General features: G+C 38.3%; 1 protein-coding gene across 2 annotated transcripts in view; it reads right to left on the reverse strand.

The window, feature by feature from the left end:
- The window catches only part of mef2ca (myocyte enhancer factor 2ca), a 37,516-nt gene that overhangs the window by 11,093 nt on the left and 2,963 nt on the right, over positions 1-23,460 (reverse strand). For both annotated transcript variants that reach the window (XM_066650362.1, XM_066650361.1), the window contains exons 2-3: positions 13,544-13,740; positions 8,681-8,884 (exon numbers count right to left, since the gene is read on the reverse strand). In XM_066650362.1, the coding sequence (XP_066506459.1) occupies positions 8,681-8,884; positions 13,544-13,597 (258 nt within the window). In that variant the 5' untranslated portion in view covers positions 13,598-13,740. The remainder of the gene's footprint in view (positions 1-8,680; positions 8,885-13,543; positions 13,741-23,460) is intronic.

Consider the following 23,460-nt stretch of genomic DNA (forward strand, 5'->3'; position numbering starts at 1 on the left):
CCTCTGTGTTTGTTTACATAAAAATGAACATTAATATATTTGCCTCTCTCTATTCTGTTCTCTGGTTTTTACTGGTCTCTCTATTCTGAGGTTTTTTATATTGATTTGTTACAAAAGTGATTTTATTTTGAAGATTTTATTTTATATTTGTTTAGGATATTTAAAATTTCTACGTTTTAATTTAAAACTACATATTTGTGTCAATGTTCACTGCTCTTTAAAGTGGTGTAAATACCTTATTATGCTATTAAATTATCATTATAATACTTGTCATAAAATTGTCTTAAAATGACAATAATATTGTTTATCACAATTATTTCTGGCACAATATATCAACAATAAAAATGTCTATTGTGACACATTAAACATTTCCAGAACTTAATTTACTCTCGTCCAACAACATATCTGAACCCTGAGAAGTTCCAACAGAAACAAAATATTAGAATTGTTATTATTATTATTATTATTATTATTATTGTGTTTGTCTGCAAACAAACTGGTTTTATATTAGTTAGAACTTTAAATACAAACTTTGAGTTTGTTCATTTATTTATTTATTTATTTATTTATTTGCCTACACAGGGAGCAATCTTGCCGGAATTCTTAATCATGATTGTGTTTTGTTCAGTATGTAGTACAGACATTAACCATAAACTATGATATTCCATTACAAATCTATCACAATTTGCATTTTAGGAATGTGAGGGTATATTGGGAGAATGTATATTCTACTGATTACACTTTTTATTTAAAGCTCTAGTGTCATCAGGACAATTTACATTATTATAAATGCATATTTTTCTTCATTCAAAATGAGAATATATTTGTGTGTTATGAAAGGGCTGCACATCATGTTCATATTGCTATAACCCTAATTACTGTAAAGCATGCTTACATATATTTTCTTATTATTAATAAAAATACAGATATATAATGTTAATCTTAAATCATAATCTTTTGCTTGGTGATAAATGCCAAGAAATAACAGATAATCAGTTGCACAATAATGTCCAGTACTCTCCCCATACTGAGAGATGTAAAAGAGAGACCGTTTTCAGTTTCTTCTCTCTCACAACTCATATCAAGTCTATGGAGGCTTGCTCCTAATTAAACCAGCTCTGCATCTCTCTCCCAGTTGGCATAGATAGCCAGCAGTCTGCTAGGATGTAGACACGGCGTCCTACATATCGCCTGCTAGCTGGTAACCTTCAGTCGAGATTGCTTTCTGTTGTGTGTGTGTGTGTGTGTGTGTGTATGTCTGTGGACAGGCAGGTGGTAGAGTTAGGGGACAGCTGAGTCTTTTGCAGTAAGCAGCTGACTACTTGACTGCCTGCATCAACTCATCTTTTACTCCCCTGACACACTCACATGGGTGGTCTTAACACCTCCATCTGACGGAAAAAACCCAGCCATGCAGTGTATCAAGGGAGAGATTTAACAAAGTTACAGTTCGAGTGGCAGAAGACAGTGTCTTTGTGGCCTAAATGACAGCACACACACATGCACAAACACACACACACATGCACTTCACATATAAGAAGCTCCCCCTGAGGTAAAATGAAAGGAATTGATTACATAAACAAAAAAAAATTGAGGGTAATGTTACCTCTTGTCTTGTCTGTCAAATGATTATGAAAGATCCCAGCATTTTAAGGGTGTGCTGACACATTTGCTGATGTGGAAAATGGTGTGATTTTTAACCACCATGGTGGTAGGTTAGTGTGAATCACAAACCAGAAGAGCGACTGCCAACTTTTCAGACCAGCACCCTGTGATTTTCTATGGAAAAAGGCTAGTGACCAATACATTAGTTGGCTTGAAAAATAGCCATCAATATTTGTTGGTGCATTTACTGAAATCAACAATATATAGAAAATGCAGCACTGAAATATAATATTTGGAACCGTGTCCCTTGCTATATTAAAAGAAAGTCACCTTTAACTTTGGAAGACAAGACAGCATTGTTTAACTCAAAACACTCAGAGATGGTTTGTGGACATAGATTAAACCTGGCACTGGACAATGGTTTTCAATAAACAATGCTACACAGTCTATAGTGATTTAGCATAGCTTAATAGCATATTATAGAGAAGCAATAATCAATAAAGTGAAGCAAATGAAAATAAAGACATTTGGTTCTGAGTTCAGCTTTTGTGTAAATCTAGGAAAGTGAATATTGTAAGTGAACATCACTATAGGTAAATTATAATACTGATTAGCTCCAGATTAGTATTGGTGACAAAACATATTATATAGTACCCTGAAAGTCATACTTTATGAACACAAAGAATGGACAATTCAAAATTGTGTTGTTAAAAGTAACGTGTTAATGACTGTTAACACACGCAGGAATTTCATGTTAATGAATTTTTACCAAATTTGACCACAACTTCTTCCCACAGTTCACTCTTTTTACAGGGCCTAGTGTCATATAAATAGTTTTATTTAGTGGTGTAAACATAGCATCACTGGTAGTTCAGAAGGTAGCATTTTAAATATGCTGAAATATGTACTGTATACCATAATTCTCTCTCTGTTCTGTCTCCTATCTTGCTGAAGCCCTCCATGTTTGAGCCATGCGCTGCGCTGTAGTGCTAATTTTCTCCATTTAATTTTCTGCTTCCGATACTAAAGTTCTCCCTAAAACCTTTTACTCAGCAAATTAATAGATTTTAATAACTATCAAAACTACACAAAGTAAATAAGATTGGTATCCTCTAGCCAGCTTGTCATGCTTATCACACTACACATTTACATTTGTGATGAATTATTTAATCGATATGTGCTACAAATACACATATAATTCCATTGTGTTGCTCTTATATAGATTACTTTATTTTACAGTTAAATAGCCATTATTAAAAACTTCAGTCTTAAAAAGAGGCAATCATGATTAATCTCAACATATGTGCTGACTTATTATTATTTTTTAAATACATAGACAACGCTAATAAAAAATACATTATTAAATTCCAAATCCATTTGTCAGAGAAACAGATTTTTTTTACTGCATAAATGCCATTAATGAGGATATGGCCTGTCATGGAGCTTTATCAGGAACAGATGGGTACATAAGAGACAAGGAAAGGCCACCATTTTGGCTGAGGCTGAACCAGATCAGTGCCAGTATCCTATTAGTGTCCCACAGTCAGACACAAGCAGGGAGGCCCCATCCTGTCAGGGGTCACATGGTCACCACGTGGCCCGCCCTGGCTTGCCTCCAGGGCTTTACTTCCACCCGCAGCGCAGACCACTGCAGTAGGTAACACTCACCAAACCACCAAACCACCAAACCAGGGGGGGGTTGGGGCATTCGGATGACTTTGATGCTCCCAGTCCCCTATAATAATGAATCAAAGGCCCCTCTTTTATAGCCACAAACCAAGTGCCGGGCGTTTGGTATTAAACACACCCTAGGGTACAATTATGAGTGTGCAAGGGCTCTCCCCAGTGTAGACCAATGGATACCCAATCAAACCACAAGGCAGTTAAAGAACCCCCCCCTAAAATTGATATGAGATCACTAAAACAAAAATGTCTAGAAAGTCTAGTTTTTTATGACCTGAATGGCTTAGATATTTTATTGACAGCTGGTGAACACTGGCACTGCTTTACTGTGCGTGCTTCACAGTGGTTGTAGGTCAGTTACAAACAATTTCGTAACTTTAAAACTCATATTGTTTTCAGGGGTGGTCTAGGGTAAAACCTGCCTCTAGGGCCTTTTCAGAAAAAGATCATACATTAAAAAATGAAGCATGTCCCTTTTCATACTCATTTCCATGTGACTGTTCAACAAGCCTGTGCTCTGTCCTTTGTTTTTCCATTTCAGTGTCTCCAGTGGCTAAGACAGTATGGTTATTCATGTCAAATTATTACTGATCAAGCCTGTCCAGGCACAATGCAACTCACTGTCATCCAGCAATGGCATGGACTCTTCTGGGCTGCAGTCTTTCATGTTCATCAGACTGGGCTTTAGTTACATTGCTATGGACCCTTCTAGATTTGAGTAGACATAACCAATCATTGAGGCAACAGTGCTTTCAGCTTGAGGGCGAATAAAAACTCATCTCTCTCTCTCTCTCTCTCTCTCGTTTGTCTTCTTTTCTGTGCCTCAATTAATAGTTTCTCTACTCAACTCCCACATATTATCAAGGGCAGCGTAGCAGAAAAGAGGCCATGACACATTAATAGCCCAGTACACTCTGGTGTTTAGGCCACGCTGCCTTTAACCAGGACTGTTTAGATCATGATGACTTTAATGCCTTTATGAAATGGAATAGTAATTCATAAATTCACACTAATACTATACAGTTTATGCAATGTACTTATCTTAATAGTAAGTATTTGGCAGGTTATTACATAGAAAATTAACATATTACACTGTATCTTACTAAAAGAGTGTAATGAGCTGGTCCTAAGATTTCACACTGCATACCTGGCTGCACCTGCAATCCTCTATACCATTTTATATAAATACTGAAACTAATGTCTCCTGCCACACTGCGTAGTGCACAGTGTATGTCATAAAAAGACAGTTTCTGCTTTAAAATAGTGCATTGTATGTCAGATAATTAAAACCATTTTTATTTGATATATGTTTCAGGTCCCCTGTCTAAAATTTAGTCACTGTCAGAGAGTAGTAGTACTAGTTTTATAATCACTGAAATGCACTATATAGGGTGTAGGACACTATCTGGGACAGATTAAAAAATGGGCTGTTTCTAAGTATGCACTGTGGATTGATTAGTATACTCATCTTTGAAAAATGTAACATACTACATACTCAAAAACTATTTTGAATTAATATTAAGTGTGCAATTGGGATGCAGCCTCCCATCTTTAATTCTTATAGACCATAAAACTATTTAAACGTATGCCATGCTATTGTTCTTTGGCAACGGTGAGGAAAGAGTGCGGGGGAATATGTTGATAAATGCTGGCCACTTGAAAAACAGGAGCAAGTTCTCTGCACAATAGTTGAAATATGAGTGTGTCACTCTCAACTCAGATTTCTCTTCATTTTTTTTTCAGGTTACATAGCTGAACAGATGGTAGATATGAAAAGAGACAAACAAGTTGGAAAGGATGAGGGAGTGAGGGAGTGAGGGAGGGAGAAAGATCACACGGACAACAGAAGTTTTTCTTTCCTCTCTTGAAAAAAATGAAAAAGAAACTGTCCTTAATAAGTTTGATTTAATCTGAAAGTAAAGAACAGAGCTGTCGCCCGTCGTTCTTGATCAGCTGTAGTATTTCTCCAAGGGAACAACGTGTGTGTGAGTGTGTGCGTGTGGATCTCCTGCTCCACGCCTATTCTTCTCTCTTTCCCTTGGCACGACGGCGAGCTGGTTCTATTCTTAGCTGTGCTGCTTTCTATTTTTAGCAAACTACCGGTTTTCAGGCATTTAATGGGGAGAGACGACAGAAGAAAAAAAAAACAGAGGGGGAGAGGAGCAGGAGGAGGCTTTTGGCTTGTAAGACCGCCGTCTGCATTTCATTTGCGCATGCCTGTGTGACAAGTTTGTCTGCTCTCTGGCCGAGACAGTGGACAGAAAAGGGGCAAAGGGGAACAGGCTGAAGAATGTATAAAGTCTTCCAACCAATAAATAACCATAATTCCTGGGCCAAGAGCGCAAAATACAACAAGCTGTTACCAAGTGAAGCAGTAAACCCATGTTAACCTCCACACCCCCTCCATTTTGAAAAGGAGGGGTGAAAAAAGGAAAACAAAGGAGCCTCTCTTTGGTGAAATTCTTGCTGAGCACAACGTTATACGGCAGGGCAATCTTTTCACAACCGTGTAATATTTTACAGTTTATTTTTCCGCTGCTCTCCAGAATACCCACACAAAGTTTGCCATGGTCTTTTTGTTTGTTTTTTGAGATTCTCCTTGGATAACCCCAAAAATATTTTTACAAGCACGTTCATGTCTCTCATGCTGCTTCCTCAGTACTAAACCATTCCCCAGAACCAGCTCAAAATAAGGAAATATCAGTTTGACAAAGCCCTTGTTTTATTTAAAATTTATTATTTGCAGAAATGACCTACAATACTGTCAGTAATAGCAAGGCAGGCGTGTCACTGTTGTTCTGGCTTCAACGTCATAACGCAGGCCAGAAAGCTCAGCAAATCTGCTTCACAGCCTTAATCCTGCAATCACCAAAAAAGTTAACAAATGAAGTAATCAATAACTTCTTCGGGCGGCATGGTGGCGCAGCAGGTAGCGTCGCAGTCACACAGCTCCAGGGACCTGGAGGTTGTGGGTTCGATTGTGGGAGGAAACCGGAGTGACAGTCTGTGAGGAGTTGGTGTGTTCTCCCCGTGTCCGCATGGGTTTCCTCCGGGTGCTCCGGTTTCCTCCCACAGTCCAAAAACACACGTTGGTAGGTGGATTGGTGACTCCAAAGTGTCCGTAGGTGTGAGTGTGTGTGTGTCTGTGTTGCCCTGTGAAGGACTGGTGCCCCCTCCAGGGTGTATTCCCCACCTTGCGCCCAATGATTCCAGGTAGGCTCTGGACCCACTGCGACCCTGAATTGGATAAGCGGTTACAGATAATGAATGAATGAATAAATTCTTCTCGCTTGCCATTTTCAAAATACTTAGATTTTAGTCAATTTTTCTTAAATATAATGCAATTTATCAGGTTCGATGCTACGCAACAGTTACCATTAAAGGAAAAATGAGCAGGAATATTTGAATTTTAAATTACAATTATATGTGACTCAAAAAAATGTTTTAAATGTATTTCTACACCTAACACGTGTACTTTATTATCACATGGACTGATAAGTCTTTCTTCATTGTTGAACTAGGAATCAAGAATTAGAGAAGGTCCTCACTGTTAAAGAATGTGTTGGCATGCAAGTACATGAAGACACATTATCTCAATTAAGAGAGAGGAAAGTGGTTTGAGGCAAATGTGCCTGAAATGCAGCCAGTGCATTAAGGAGGTCAACTTTTTTTTTTAATTCATATTTTAAATGATATCAACTTGCCAAATGCTGGAGGGAATGCTTTCTAAGGTCGATATGAGGGCTTGACAGCTAAGTTAAAAGGCATGAATGCAGTCCCCTCAAGGAGCTTCCATCAAATGACAAAACACAAGAGGTTTATCAGTATCTCATTAGCATGGCAGGTAGGCTTTAACAGTATAACCTTTAGAAATATTTAACAGAATTTCCCCTTTCAAACCTTATCCTCACTAACTGAGGCCACACTATGTAAAGTATGTGTGTGTGTGTGTGTGTGTGTGTGTGTGTGTGTGCTGGGGAGGTTGCACGCCTTCAGTTTAAAGATTAAAAGGAGCATTTACAGATTACGTTAATCAAGGAAATGGGATTATTCTGGCATTTTACATGCTTGCCAGGGTGTCCACAAGATTTGCCTTGTGGAGATCTAACACTGTCTGTTGCATGAGGCATGCCACGCTGATTCCTCCACAGGTGACCCAATCGCTCAACCAAGTCGCTCCAACAAACTACATATACTTAAGGACCAAAGTGCTTTGACCTAACCCTCGGTCAGTTTTGTACACAGCTTGTCACACACTAACAGGTTGAACAATTTATCTGCAGTAATGGGGTTAAACTGAGGCTCGTTACAACTGCAAATCAATGTCCAACATGATTGTCACACAGAAATCAAGAATACCACCTTTCTAAACTGTTGAAATGCAATAAGAAACTTTTCTATAGGGTGAAATTTAAGGTAAAGTAAATGTTAAAGTAATGTTTTCTATATACCCTACTAAAGTAATCAATATTTGCCCGAACTATGTTATCTGTTCTAAGTTATTTGTAGGAATCCTATCCCTATTCCTACTCAAACCTATTGCACTTTCTTAATAGTACTGTCTTCTAGAAACAAGTCTACAGTTCTTTATGATTTCTACCAGCTGGTTTTACCAGTGTTGAGTTGCAGGTGGAACCTATTTGTAGGATACGGCCAGTTACCTTCACAGAATAAAACCAAGCTATGTTCCTGTGTTTGTACTGGAAAAGGGGACTTTTCCATGCCATTATCCCAACAATCCCAATGGGCAAATCAGGCCCTTCGTTAAGAATGTACAGTGGGAACTTTGGCTTTTTTCTTTTCCAGTAGCGCCTGCCAGGTTTGACAGGTGGTCGGTCATAGGAGCTATGTCCTCAGACTGGTCTGACATCAGTTTTGCAGTGTCACCTATAATGGCAGCAGTTGTGTCTTGGTTCAGAAAGTAAACCTTTTGTCATCATTAACAGACAACCTCTGCCTGAGCACAAGTCATGCCCCATGACCTTTCCAAGTGCTCACTTGTCACAAAAGGTGACATTGATGAGCCAGCAACATCTTAAGCCCCTTTGCAGACCACCTGGATTGAAGAGTGGAACCTGCCATGTCCTTTTAAACCTGTTGTGTAATAAGGCTGTGACGGAATCAGGCAAAGTCTTCATGGCTTCTATTAGCTTGCCTTGAGCCCAGCTTACACACAGGCCTGCCATGTGCCATGCTTCTGTTGCAAGGACAGTATTACAACAGCCCCTACAACAGTATGCCAACCAGATGAGTAGTCTAGCAAAACACCAAACGCATTACAAGTTCCAGTCTCATTTCTGGCCTTGTCTCAGAAGATTTGCATTTAAACTGAGTTCAGTTTGGAAGAATTGTATAATAAGTGTTGTGAAAACTTTGCCAGAAGGAAACCCACCTCCACGATGTCCGAATTGGTTCGACTCTCGTGTGGCTCGTTGTACTCTGTGTATTTCAGCAGCACTTTATCCATATCGGTGCTGGCATATTGGAACAGCTTGTTTGTGCTGTTGAAGATGATCAGTGCGATTTCACAATCACACAGAACACTCAGCTCATAGGCTTTTTTCATCAGGCCAAACTTCCTTTTTGTGAATGTAACCTGAGGGAGAAGAAACAACAGATATTAGTCATATTCTACACAACATGAAAATTCATCTGCAATTAGCATAGCTGCATTTTTGTGTGCATTTTTCTGTTCCTGAACCATGTACAACAAAGTAGTTGACGAGCGACTCCAGTTAGAAGGCTATCAATGTGTCACATACAATGCTAAATTTAGCATGGCGAGTCCAAGGTGAAATTCTGCCCAGCAGCCTTCATAAATTGACTGCCCCTAGGTGGTAGGGTTCATAGGATTGTGCTAGCCAATGATAACATCACCTAAGTTTACAGATAGCAGAGAGCGTACATTTACATACTATAGGACAATGTGAAAGTTTCCTCTTGGATCTCATTTGTTCTTTGTATTTTATGTGTACAAATTTAGGAGACACAAATTTGAATTTTTGCTGTGTGGAATGTGAAATATTGAATAAAATTCATAGTATTTAAGTTAAGGTGACACTATAGTCTGTCTGAAAGAATATCTTTTTGGGGTATCGCCTTTCTCTAATTTAAATCTGATCAATAACTGTGTCTGTTTGTTTGTGTAAAGTAAGAAAATTTTGCAAGCACCTTGATGAATAACTGGATAAAAGAACTGTGTTGTGTGTTGTGTAAGTGTGAGTGTGATCCCTCTGCATGGACGTCACATTTTCTGTCACAAACTCCAGCAGGGTGAGCTTCTCACTCCTACTGCTCTGCACTCACATGCTCTCACCTCCCCATGATTTAGATTACAGACACACAACACACATGGTCCAAACACACATGGGCAGTCACAGATGTCTTGCACATGGATAGTTGACACGCGCTTGCATTCAGACACGTACACAGTTTTAAGAAGTTCAGCAATCTAACATATGATCTGGCTCTTTAGCAAATTATTTCATTCGTTAATTCATTCATTCGTTGTCTGTAACTGCTTATCCAGTTTGAGGTCACGGTGGGTCTTTGCAAATTTGATTCTCCTATATGTTTACTGATATCGCAAAAAGCTCATTCAAGACAGATCACAGACCAATCACAAAAAATGATGTTCCACTAAACATTGTATTAGGTGTACAAATAAGTACTGTTGTGCAGTGTACTTTTCCTGCCCTCCTCCCAATGTTACATAGTGCAGTTTCTGTAGTGCTGAGCTTAGAGTAGCAATACTCCCTATTACATTTCAGTGGAGCATAATTTAAGCTGTAATTTAAAGGTAAATATATTACGTAGTGTCCCTTTAAAGCATTTTCTCCAATATATAAGTGTAATTTTATGGTTGCATAGCCATTGTATAAATACCATAACACAATGGTCAACATGTTTAAATTGTCCAAACCAAAACTCACACATACTTTTGGATACAATTTTATACACAAGTACAAAAACTGATGCACATGTTTTTGCTCATTTTTCTTAGATTGAATTCATGACAAATATATACTAATTGCTTGCCATTTTCAAACTGATTCATTTTTACGTTACATTTGTTGAAAAATATGACATTTATCATTTTCAAAATACTTCACAAAAATGTTTGAATTTTCAATTATAATTATATATTAGAGTGAATGCGCGTGTTTATGTCACCCTGTGAAAAACTGGCGCCCCCTCCAGGGTGTGTTCCCACCTTGCACCCAGCAATTCCAGGTAGGCTCTGAACCCACCGCGACCCTGAACTGGATAAGCAGTTACAGACAATGAATGAATGAATGAATTAATTATATGTTACACACACACACACACAAATCATGCTTTAAATTTGTACACCTTATTGTACATAAATTGTAACTATGGTTAACAACAAACAAACAAACAAACAATTTTTAGATAACTTCAAAGGAACATACAGATATTAATTGCTTTGCAATATCTTTAAATGTAGCCTAACTTAGCCTTGCAGATTTAAGTACAGGAACCTTCCACTTCATTAAATGTATTTCTATGAACTAGTCCTGGTATTGTTTTGCTAAATGTTTTATTGAGATAGATTAAGTATGTATGTATGTATGTATTTATTTATTTATTTACTTTTTATTTATTTTCCCCACATCCTGGACCTTTATGACTCTGACCTCAACATTTCACACTGAAACAACTTGAAGACTGCAGCTTCCGTTAAATTACTTTATATCTTTTCATCTTTACTTGTACATAGAATCATGGGGTCAATTGTGAATGATAGGGTGTGACTAAGGTGGTAAACCCACTTCACAAGTTGCAAGACCACTAAGACTAATGAATTAAAGAGTGAATACAACATGAGTGAAAAACAGAGGGTGAAAAAGAGTAAAAAATAAAAGTCATAGACACCAGTCCTGCTCCACAGAAAGACAGGAAGCACATTTCAATACATTTCCTCTCATAACAGGAAGGCTCCAATGGCGTCCCCCAATATTGGCTAAGCTTGTGCTTCCGGGTGTGGGGATGGGGGTTGGAGAGGAAATAATTTTTCCTTGCACTCCTGAGCTGCTGTCCTCTCAAACACTGGGACATTGTTAAGAGCCAAAGTCAAGCCGAGTGTCTGTTTACTTTTTTCAAGCATAGCAATCAGCTAGCTTTTTCTTTGCGTAAAAATGAACACACATTTAAGCAAGGTTTGACCCACCCAGAAAACATTATGGAGAGATTATGGTCACATCATGTGGTAAAATTGAGAATTGCAAGTAAATGGGCAAACCATCCTCACACATATCAGTCCATAGATAAAGATAAAAAAATAGAAGATTAATGAAGAATTAAGCATGATTAACACTCATATAAAAATTTCCCTTTACAATATTTCAGACAAAGACACACACTTTTTCAGCATTCCTCCTCTCTCTGCGAGATATAACGTGTGTAGATGTTTCTGAATTTCGAGCTGTCCTGCTGAACTTGTGAACAGTGGAGTAACTTAACTATCACAGAGCCAAACACAGACCCAGAAACACACACAAACGGAGCATGGTCCTGATTTATTTCCTATTATTTATCTATATGAAACTTTGTAAATTACTGCGCCCAGCTCCACTTGGTGATAAGTTTATGTGTGAGGCTCTGAGATCTTTCTTGAGTTACTGAACCTCGACATGCCCATGGACAAAGCCACGGTTTTTGCTGAAGAACCTACTCTACTTTGGTTCCAGCTGGGAACAAATTTTTCTGGTTGGTGACCCAGTCTAGGTCGGCGGAAGCACGACAAATGGTTCCAAATTTAGTTCACAAACTGGAACCATTCCCTCGTTGGTGGAAAAGTGCTATGTGAAATATTGCTGAACTAATGGCAGAAGGTGAAATAATATTAGGAGTCAGTCTGTCAGTAAGTGAATATGCCTCTTCTAGGCCAGCCCGGTAGGCAGTCCGGCAACAAACAGCTTTCATGTTTGCAAGTAAAATAATACCAAGGATGACATGTTTTTGGAAATATTTCGGAAAAACAACACATTTGCCTCCATGATTAACTACACACATAAAGCCACTATTCTTCTCATCACTAACATTTAATTTGCATTGTCTGTAACTGCTTATCCAGTTTATTCACACACACCTATGGACACTTGAGTCGCCAATCCACCTACCAACGTGTGTTTTTGGACCGTGTGAGGAAACCAGAACACCCGAAGGAAACCCACGCAGACACAGGGAGAACACACCAAACCCTGGATCTGTGTGTCAGTGACAGTAACTGTTGCACCACCGTGCCTCCCCACACAGGAGTGTACTCTTCCATATTCAAAGTATATTTTTGTTCCGGGGCTCCCCCTACACACTTTTAAAAAGGTGCTACAAAAGGTTCTTGGAGTGATGCCATAGAATAACCACTTTTGGTTCCATTTTCACTTAACATTTAAATGGACAATGAATCTAAAGCTCCAGTAATGAATTTTTAAACATTAAAAATGTTCCACGTATTCACACACCTCTTACACACACATGGTTCTTTATGGAACCAGAAGTGGTTCTTGTTTGGCATCACTCAAAAAAACACTTCGTAAAACCTTTATTTTTAAGAGTGAGAGTGTAATTCACTTTTATAGCACTCTCCTAAAATCAAGGAAAAGGAAGTTTCTACCCTACTCCAAAATTACATAGTGCACATTCTGCAGTGCTGAACCCAGAGTAGCAACCACAGAAGCTCTGTTCTCCTTATTTGTGGTCAGTGGAGCATCACAATGATTTTGAAGTTGTAATCTAAAGGTAAATACTACTGTGTGTTTCTTTAATGGAGTTGCCCTCCCCCCTCATAATCCCTGCTCTAACTCCCCCGATTCAACTAAGCTTAGGTTAATTTGTATAGGCACATTTAATGTGTTATAGGTTATACTTGCAATCAAATTGTGTTTTTTCTTTGTAAGAACACAGCCTGTGCAGGACATGAGAATACACAACAACATGCAAAAGACATGCACATATACCTAACACATATAGGCGAGCTAGAAGCAGCTCAAGCCCAGTGTGTGAGAGTCTTGTGACGTGGTGACGTCAGCAGCTGCTGGCACTTCCCTAAGTGATGCGTGTAATGTGTGTCTCTGTGAAAATCTGTGTGTGTGTGAGAGACAGTGAGAAGTGAGAGAGAAGCAAGAGAGAGAGTGGAAATGGGAGAGAGAGGTGTACAGATAGATAGATAGATAGATAGATAGATAGATAGATAGATAGATAGATAGATAGATAGATAGATAGATCTTTTTACCTGTCTGTTGCGTTCATCCATAATTCGTGCAATCTGAATTTTTTTCCTCCCCATTGTTCCTCTCTGATAGTCTTTCCTTTTCCAAATGTACTCTTCTTCGCTTCCTTCCTTCCTTTCTTCTTCTCGTGTTCCACTTCTCAGTGCAGTCTTCCTGCTCTTCTTGCGCCCCTCGGTTCAAAAGACTCTAGGACTCGTTTCTAAATAGCCAGAGACAGAGAGATAAACTGTATCAAATGACAAGTCTGAAAAAGTGATACTGCTCTGTGGTTAAAAATGGGAAAGAAAAAATCCGCTGCCATCAAAAGTGACAAAGCTACCACACTCAACGTTCCTTATAAACTGTCAACAACATTTTCCATTTAATCTACTGAGCAAAATTTATGGAAATATTATTTTAATTTTAGGCAAACTTTCACCAAACTGATTGGTGAACTCATCGGCTAGTGCACAAAACCCAATGGCATACCATTGCAAAAGTGTCAAACTGGCAAAGTGCTTTCAAGCATTGAGTGTTACACTTGCACCCCTTCTGTAAGCTAACAGAGCCGGCTATGTTCTGCAACAGTCCCCTGAGAGGCCAGGCTGTTGGCTGAAGACTACAGTAAAATGGGAGGAAATAGACTGAAGAGAAGTCTCTGATGCAAATAAGAAAGAGTGCTGGGCAGCGGAGGTGAGAATTAAACAAAAAAGAAAAATACAGCTCAACATTGTATGGTATAGAGAAACGAACAGCACTCTTCTAATTCTATATATATATATTCATGAGATCTTTTTTTGTTTTGACTTGGTCACCAGTTTGGCATGTACTCATCATGGTTTGACCCTCGATTCCTGCTTTGAGTCAATCCTAAAAGCTTCAAAGATGTAAAAGAATTATGACAGGAAGCTTGTGAACTTGCAGCAATGATGCCACTGTGGAGAAGTTACAGGAATGTTTTGACAGCAGCTAGACATTTGAATTTGAAAGGCATGCTAAATGATGAAAAACCTCAGGAAGTTCAGTTACTCTCTATCTGTGAACAGTGCTGACAAACCAGGCAATGCCAATACCTTCTGTACAGGAGAACAATAGAGAAACACAATAGCAAATACAAATGCATCCCTTACAGGATTTTAATGTCATGATAATGTAAACGAAAATGTGCATTTGTCAGTGTACATCACACAACAAAATGTGTCTTCAGCATTTAACCCATTCATGGCTGTAAACACACACACACACATGCATGCACACGCTCACACAAAGAACAGTAAGCACACACACACACCCAGAGTGGGGGCAGCCACCCAGCAGCGCCTGGGGAACAGTTGGGGGCTAGATACCTTGCTCAAGGGCACTTCAGCTGTGGATTAAGGGAGGAGACAGCGTTATTCCTTCAAGCCACAACACCCCGCCCCCAATTTTACCGTTTTATCTTCCTGTCCCAAGTCCACTTTTCTAATCATTAGGCCACGGCTGCCCATATAAACTATAATATCTCTGGAAAGTTCATGATAGAAAAAAAATCTTTCAGTGCACATATGTGTTATATTTTATACATTATAATTTTGGGTTATGTAAATGTATTCATTCTTTATAGTGTTTCAAAGTGTATTCATAATGCACTTTCTGCAGTGCTGAACGCAGAGTAGCAACAACAGAGGCTCTGTTCTCCTTATTAGAGGTCAGTGGCGCATCACAATGATTTTGAAGCTGTAATTTTAAGGTAAATACTACTAAGTGTTCTATTTTACTATTTAATACAAAGTAATTTTGGGTTATGTAAATTGATTCATTCATTATAGTGTTTACTCAATGTGAGTGATCACTTGCCTTTCGTAGAGCAGAATTACAAAAGCCTGCGAAGAGAGCTGATGAATCATGAATCATGAATCACGACTGTATTCAAATGAATAAAAAGCCAAAATGTTTTTGAATATTGACCAAAAAGCCAAAAGGTACAAGACTATTTACTTAACATATTTAATGTCAGAATGAACTACACATCCCACAAAGCACTGTGAACGATGCCAATTTCTTTCAACCCATTTCCCCAACAGTTTTCAAACTAATTTATCAATTGTGTGTTTATTGCAAAATTTTTTAAAAATAAATGTATTAATGTTTTTTTTTTTTGTGCGCATAAAACGTTGCTATTACCAATCTGGATTTTGGTTTGTGATAATGCAGCTTAAATCTCTGTGATAGCACCGCCATCTCTGATTGGTGAGACTCACTTTAAGCACTGTGGTTAATGTACATCTTTATGAGGAATGGGGGAATATAACATGATTTTCCAAAAACAAAACTGAAATCAGTCTAATTCATGGTTTTAACTAGAGCATATGCCCTCATCTCACTATCTGATATCTCATGCTAAGTCTACATTTGCTAAACAAAATATAATGGGTAAAAATCCTTATGGCGATTATGAATGGGATTTTTACTTCCGGAACTACAACGTTCAGCTTAATACTCACTTATTTTTATTGATTTGAATTTTTATTTGATTACTTTCTATACAAATACAAATACTGAAAGTAAAACTCTGAGTAACCTCAATTCTTTTTTAAATGCTATGCTGCTTGAACTTTTGCTAACACCCTGCAAGGCTTCAGCAGTGACTTACATAACACTAAGCTGCAGGGTAAGACCTTTAATCCATTAAACCTGGTCTTAAACCACTGCCTCTAGAAACTTAAAACACATCTGTGAACATGAAGCTGAATCCATTAAATATAAATCACTTTGACTATTATCTAATAAATGGAGCACAGACACGGATTTAGCCCACATTCATTTATTAGGAGGAATGAGAGGACACCTCACCAGTTATCACCATGGATTATTAATCATGTCACATAGTATTTTACTTCTCTCCTATTTTAAAGTAACCTTTTTCAGAACAGTCATAATCCAATATCATGATTAAGCATGTATTAGATACTCCTGCTGGCTTTTCCTACAGTAAGACACACAGGGCTGCATGCATTTTGTCGCTGTGCCAGGGTGGTAAAGCCTTGTAGTGCCAAACTGTATTAATTTCGTAAGAAGCAGATGCATTTTTTTGGTATTTGTTAATTTGGTGGACCTGTGACAAGGTGGGTGGAGTGGCAAAACCAGAGGGTGTGACATTTAAAATCCAATGTTATTTTTGAACCCATATTGCCTTAAAACTGCTCTACAATTACCACTGTCTCAGACCTGGAATTACTGTAAATTCAAGTGCAACATGGTATTTAAACTTCAAGCAGCCATATAACAACGTGTCCAATTTCTCACAATGGGATTTTGACCAGAAATCATCCCACTAATCATCTCCAAATTACTTACTAATACAAAGATTAAATTATTTTCTATTATGTATAATTTTATACATTTTTAAGAAAAATTCTGTTGTGACAATTACATATGAATTTGACAGTATCAACAGGAGAAAGGTAGGAATACACCTCAGCCATAGTGCCAGTCAATCACAACCCATCACATACTCACCATGTCATGCTCACATGTGGGCAATTTTACACAGCCAATCCAAGTACTAACGTATGCTTTTGGATGGTGAGAGGAAAAGTGAGCACATGTAGGAAAGCCACACAGACACTGGGTAGAACACACCAAACCACTTACAGACAGTGACCCAAGGCAAGGACAACTTAGAGATAAGTTAAACTTCAGCCTTGTACAAACAGAAGTTGTTTTTCTCCTCAAACATACCATTCCACCTTAAAAGATGTGGAGCTTTTGAATGTAAATAATCGTAGATTGCCTTTATCTTTCATTGATTGATTAATTGCTAATATAAAGGAAAATGACAATAAGCAAATATATAGAATCTGTGGTTACGAAAATATAATGTAACAGGCGCAGGGACTGGGAGGACATTAACATGAGCAGAGGGAATTTGGAAGGGTTAAAGTTTTCTTAATGTATGTCAGATGGAATGGAAGAATTTAACATAGAATTCCCAGAGCAATCTCCATTAAAATCTCTAGAGTCAGCGCATAAACCTGAAGTAACAGCCCACCCCATATTACTAGTAATGAATGAAATCTTTGGGTCAAACTCTGCTATGAAAATGAGATCATGCTTCCCTTGAGATTTCATTCATTTTTGTTATGCTGTGAGATTATGATTCAGTCTTTTGCTTAATATCTTCTCTATTAAGACTATATCAGGAAGGGAAAGGTCTGTCAAGATACTGTGAGAAAGAAGCACCACAGTGCCATAGAGGTAGGACAGCAGCAAGATAAAGCTCAGATAGCACTGAGCCTGTCTCCTGAGTGAGGCCATAAGGACTCAGATAACCCTCGAGAGTGGATTGAGCAGAGACCTCTTAGGTACCTCATTATAAGAAACAGCAGAGGAGATCTTGATCATGTAAAGAATATCACAACCTTCAAATGATTCACAAGATTTAAAAAAAATTCTAGTACAAACACTCCCCAATACTCAGCTTAATGTAACATAATGAAGGACATAAAATCTAAAGAGACAGGCTATGATATCATTTGCTCAAGTCTGCCAACACCTTTGAGACTGAAGCACATAACCTCATTAGCACCAACTTTCAGGGCATTTGATGCACAAAGGAGCCTTGCCAGGCTGAAGAGGTACTTGTCAGTGCATGTTGGAGCACACTGTCAGTGCTCTTGGCAGACCCCAGAGTTGCCAGACGGCTGACTCAAAGAAGGAAGTGTCTCTTCGTGCACAACACCCAGCAACTTACACAGATGGACAAAAAGACAGGAAACCTCACGGTAGGATGTGACATCATAGAGGAAAGACCATAAACAGTCCAAAAGGTGCTTCCTCTCACCAACTGCATAAAATGACCAAGTGTTTCCACTGAAAATGAGTATGAAGAGCCACAAGTCATTCAAAATTTTATCTAGATTACTCATTATTATCTTCAAATTAAAGAAGACCAAATTTACTTCCACTTAAACATCTCATAACTGTGACTGACCTTAGTGGCATCTGACATGCTGTTATTGGAACACAACCTAATAACAATGACTTGTGTGAACATGTAAAAGTGCAAAGAAAATGTCTCCTTAAAGGAACATTAGGTTTTGATCCTCCACTGATCTGTAACAGGGAGAGAAGAGCCTCTGTTGTTGCTACTTTGTGCTCAACAGTGCAGAAACTGCACTTTGTTACTTGGGAGAAGGGTAGAAAACCACAACTCCTGCACTCTTTCTCTTAGTAGGACAGTGCCGTAAATGTGAATTACACTCTGTAATTCTAGGGGAAGGAAAGTGTTCCTTTACTGGTGAATAACCCATTTGGGATATATTCAAATGTGTTGCATGTAATTTCAGAAAATGTCTCTGTTTAAAGCTTAATTAGGTAGTATTTTTACGTTAAACTTACAGCTTTAAAATCATTGTGATGCTTCATTCACACATAATAGGCAGAACAAAGCCTTTGTCATGGCTAATCCAGGCTCAGCATTGCAGACCTTACTTAGTGTTGCTTTATTAATTATTTTAACATGATTATGCCTGCTTTGACATAATGGACATAATGCTGACCATTTAAAGGGAACGTCTACAATTTTGGAGAAACGCTGTTCTCTGGTTTGTTTACATTCAGAAGCTTGACGTATATTAAGGTGGAACGGTATGTTTGAAGAGAAAAACGACTGTTGTTTGCATATGGCTGAAGTTGAACTTGTTTGTAAGTTTTTATTCACTTTAAGTTTGTTTTATCCACAGAAACTTGTTTCTAACATGAGCTGTTTGGTTTTGTAGCAGTTTCTGTCTGTGTTCACTTTCATGCTGTTAGCACTCTTCTGAATTTAGACTCAGTTCCAATCTAAATAATGGGAAACAGCAAAAATATGTCAATATTATTCACCTATGGAGCAGCAATAAAGCAATATCCTCATGTCTTTTCATGATTTTCATTATTTAGAGATCTCTCTTCTACATTTCTTTGCCTTGATCCGAGAGAGGAAGCCTAGTATGTCTTACTGTTTTTTTACTTGTTTACAGACACTAGGGTTTCATAAACACATTACGGATTACTAACCCAAGCAAATGGTAAGAAAACATATTTGGAGTTATATACAAAGTGTTTTCTGATTTTAAATTGTACACACCTATGAAGTGGTAATAGAGCAATATCCTCATGTCTATTCATGCTTTCAACATTTGGAAATGTAATCTCCTTGTATTCTCCTTCCTGTCTTTTACCATTTCTCTTGCTTAGTTTTTCTCATGATGATGAGGACTAGAGGTCTCTGTGCTGTCTGTCTAGGGAGCAAGTTACAGCTCAGAGCAATGGCAGCCAAGAGCCTGTATCAATCAGAGCCAGAATGGGAACAAGCCACTCTCAGCCCCACCCTTTCCGCTCTCCTCAAAACTTCCCAAGGACAGACAGGAGACAGTAGAGAGTATCTGCCTTCTCTCAGTGAAATCCTGACGCTGACAGTTCTGCAGAACAATCCCAGATCCTGCTACATTTCCCATGCCCGGACCCCTGCCACTCATTTAAGTGCACTTGTAACAAGTATGATTTTATCTGGTGTTGGCTGCTTATTATCCATGGGTTTACGTTGCCTATAGAAATAATGGCATTATAATTTACTGAGTATTGGAAAAAAGATCTCCCATGTCCCTAAACATATGAGGGTTCACTAAAAATATTCAAACATTTTGAGCACCAATTTACACTGTTTGCAAATCCCTTTGGTCTCGTTCCTATCTATGCTCACAGCAGAGAAATGGCATCTGGAGTAATTTAGATGGCTGAGAGACTTCCAAGTGCTGAAAAGCATGAAAAGAGATGAGGATAGTGCTATATTATGGTTCCATAGGTGGGTAATATTGATTTATTTTTGATGCATCTAATTACTTCATGTGGGAAACAATTTACCACATAAACTCATTTGTAGCTTGATTCGGTTTGTTTTGTAGCAGTATCAAAACAAAAATAATCAAGCTACAAATGAGTTTCTGTGGTAATTCAAACATAAAATAAAACATTTATTTACAGCAAATTATTACAATTTATACAGCACTGTACTGAGATCAATGAGGAGGGAGGTATGGAAGGGGGAACTACCCTCCTCCAAAAGTTGCATAGTGTAGTCTCTGCAGTGCTGAACCCAGGAAAGCAATGAGAGAGGCTTTTGTCTCCCTATTATGCTTTAATTGCAAATCTCCTACACTTCATACAACATCTCAACAATGACAAGCACTCAATATTCAATATTCCTGCACATTCGACTTCACACATCTTTTCATGGGAGCCTGTTTCAGACTTCGGTACTGTGTGGTTTTGGGTACTAATTTGCATAGCTTCCTTTAGCTGTAGAGATGTGTGTCACAGCTGCGATCTCACTGTGTGGGCTGCACATGCACTCCACCACTAACCAATGCACTCTGCCAACTGACACTCTGCGGCCCCATCCAAAGCCACATGCAAAGATACCATCTCTCTTCTCTGTGATCATTTTAAACACAGTCAAATAATGATCCGACATGTGTATATAACATATATTGCACAAATAAATACTAGCAAATGAAATCAAATCACACCATATCATTTATTCACTATTATTGAGCAAGGAATCTGCCAAATCATTTTCTGATCAACCAGTCAGTTATATACACCATATATAGACCTGAAAAACAATAAACATTTATTGGGGGATTTTTCTCAGCCCCGCACTGACATGGTGGTAGTGTGTGCTGCACTTGTACGACTGGATCAGACACAACAGTGCTGCTCAAGTTGTTAAGCAGTGTGTTCAATTACTGTCCACTATGTTACACGCCTACCTTGTTGATTCATTTTGTAGATGCAAAGTCAGAGACAGTAGCTCCTCTGTTGCTGCACAATTTGTGTTGGTTGTCCTCTAGTCCTTCTTCAGGGGACACAAGAAGCTTTTGGCTGGACATTGTTGGTCTACTAACAATTCTCAGTCCAGCAGTGACACTGACAGCTTTTAAAAATTCTAGGAGCACTGCTGTGTCTGATCCATATATATAATTATTTAGAATGTGAAAAAATCAACGGTGTCTCTCAGCTCATATATTCAATTTGCGATTGTGCTTGATATTCTTACGTGCTCTTGTCATCCTGACCAATGATTTGCCTGATGGTTGGCTCTGAGATTTAAGTAAAACGCATGCAGTATACCGTTCTCCCGCTTCTACACTCTTGGCCCAGAGAGCAGTTGGAGGTGTGTAGGACACAGAGCAGGGCACCATGAGTTGGGGGCAGGAGGGGTGGGAGGGGGCTGCACCAACTGGCCCAAACAAAGCAAAAGATTTTCCCACAAGCAGCCTCTAATCGCGATTCCTTAACTTGCTTGGCTTGTTGTAATTTGAATCTTAAAACAATATTGTGAGAGTTACGGAACACAATATGGGTTTGTTTGAGAAAAGGGGGATCAACATCATGTACAATATAATATGCCTTTGGATTCTGAGTGTCCTGAAGTGTAAATATATTCTCAGAATGGGAATCCTTAGGGGTATGACAACAGCAGTAAATTGTATGGAACTACCAGTCATATCAATTCTGTGCAGTTTTCAGCATTCCAAGTCTCTGATATAAAACTTTGTGTGGTAGCTAATGCAAAGTTTACCCGTGTAAAAGAACCTGTTTTAAAACACCAACACTGGTGACAACCAAGCAGATGTTTAAAGGACCTAGACACAAAAGTGCCTCGGTCAGAGTGCACTGGTCATAGCCATGCTGTTGAAAAAACCTCTCAACTATATAACTAGGAACAACTATATCTACTGTATGCTTTGAGGACGTAAACTACTACAAAGTTTACTGAGGCCATGTAAAATAGTTCATTTGAAGAGTAAACTGACATTCTGGGAATTGTCTGAGGTAATGTTCCTCTAGTTATGAGAATAAAACAGTCATCAGACAATGGACAAGCAGACATCAAACTTGGGCAGACTAAACTGTTACCAACTATGGTTTTCAAATCTACAATTTGCAGACTGTGCAATACACAATTCTTTTGGCTAAATCATGCACTGTGTGAAGCTCATGGGCATAGCCTACACTTTTGCATCCTTAAAGCCAGGAGAGCACTTAAACTCATAGGAGTGGTTTTCCGGACAGGAATTAAACCTAGTCTTGGACTATATTCTTCTATAAATGTAAAATTACAACTTAAAATGCTGTGCAGTCCAGGACTTGGCTTAATCCATGCCTGGAAACCAGCCCTTAAACTTTAAAAAAATGGAAAAATTGTCAGAAAAAAAGGGTGCTGTAGGGTTACATGTAGTTTATTGCTCACCAAATGTTCAAAAAGTGTAAATGTACCTTTAAAGGTATAACAGCTGTTTTAAAATCCAGTTATGTCCCTAAAGGTACATTACATTCTCAATTCCATTACAGAACATGAAATGAACACAACATATATAGAATATGGTACAAATATGATCTCTAAATAAAAGTACTTGTAAGTATACCTTTAAGGGTACCACCACAGTGACAGTCATGACAGCAATCAATCAATCAATCAATCAATATATATATATATATATATATATATATATATATATATATATATATATATATATATATAATATATATATATATATATATATATATATATATAATATATATATATATACACACACACACACACACACACACACAGAATGTTAAGGACGGCTGCTGTGTTCAAATGATGCAGTAACTACAAATCAACAAAAATGGAGATAGATATTTTTCTTGGAAATGTGATTATATATTTTAGCCTCATTGTGAAAATGTTACTGTGAAATCAACTAGGGAGAAAACTGCATGTCTGTCCTTCAGGTACACTGGCCAACTTCAGCTGGTCAAAAATGAGGCACATTTGGGCAGTAAGTGGCACCTGGCATACATTCCAACAGCAAGGCGCTCAGTCAGCTGCCTTTAAGAAAACAGCTGTAACCTCTACAAGATATGTACA

This window comes from Hoplias malabaricus, chromosome 18, assembly GCF_029633855.1.
Source record: "Hoplias malabaricus isolate fHopMal1 chromosome 18, fHopMal1.hap1, whole genome shotgun sequence".
NCBI classification, from domain to species: Eukaryota; Metazoa; Chordata; class Actinopteri; order Characiformes; family Erythrinidae; genus Hoplias; species Hoplias malabaricus.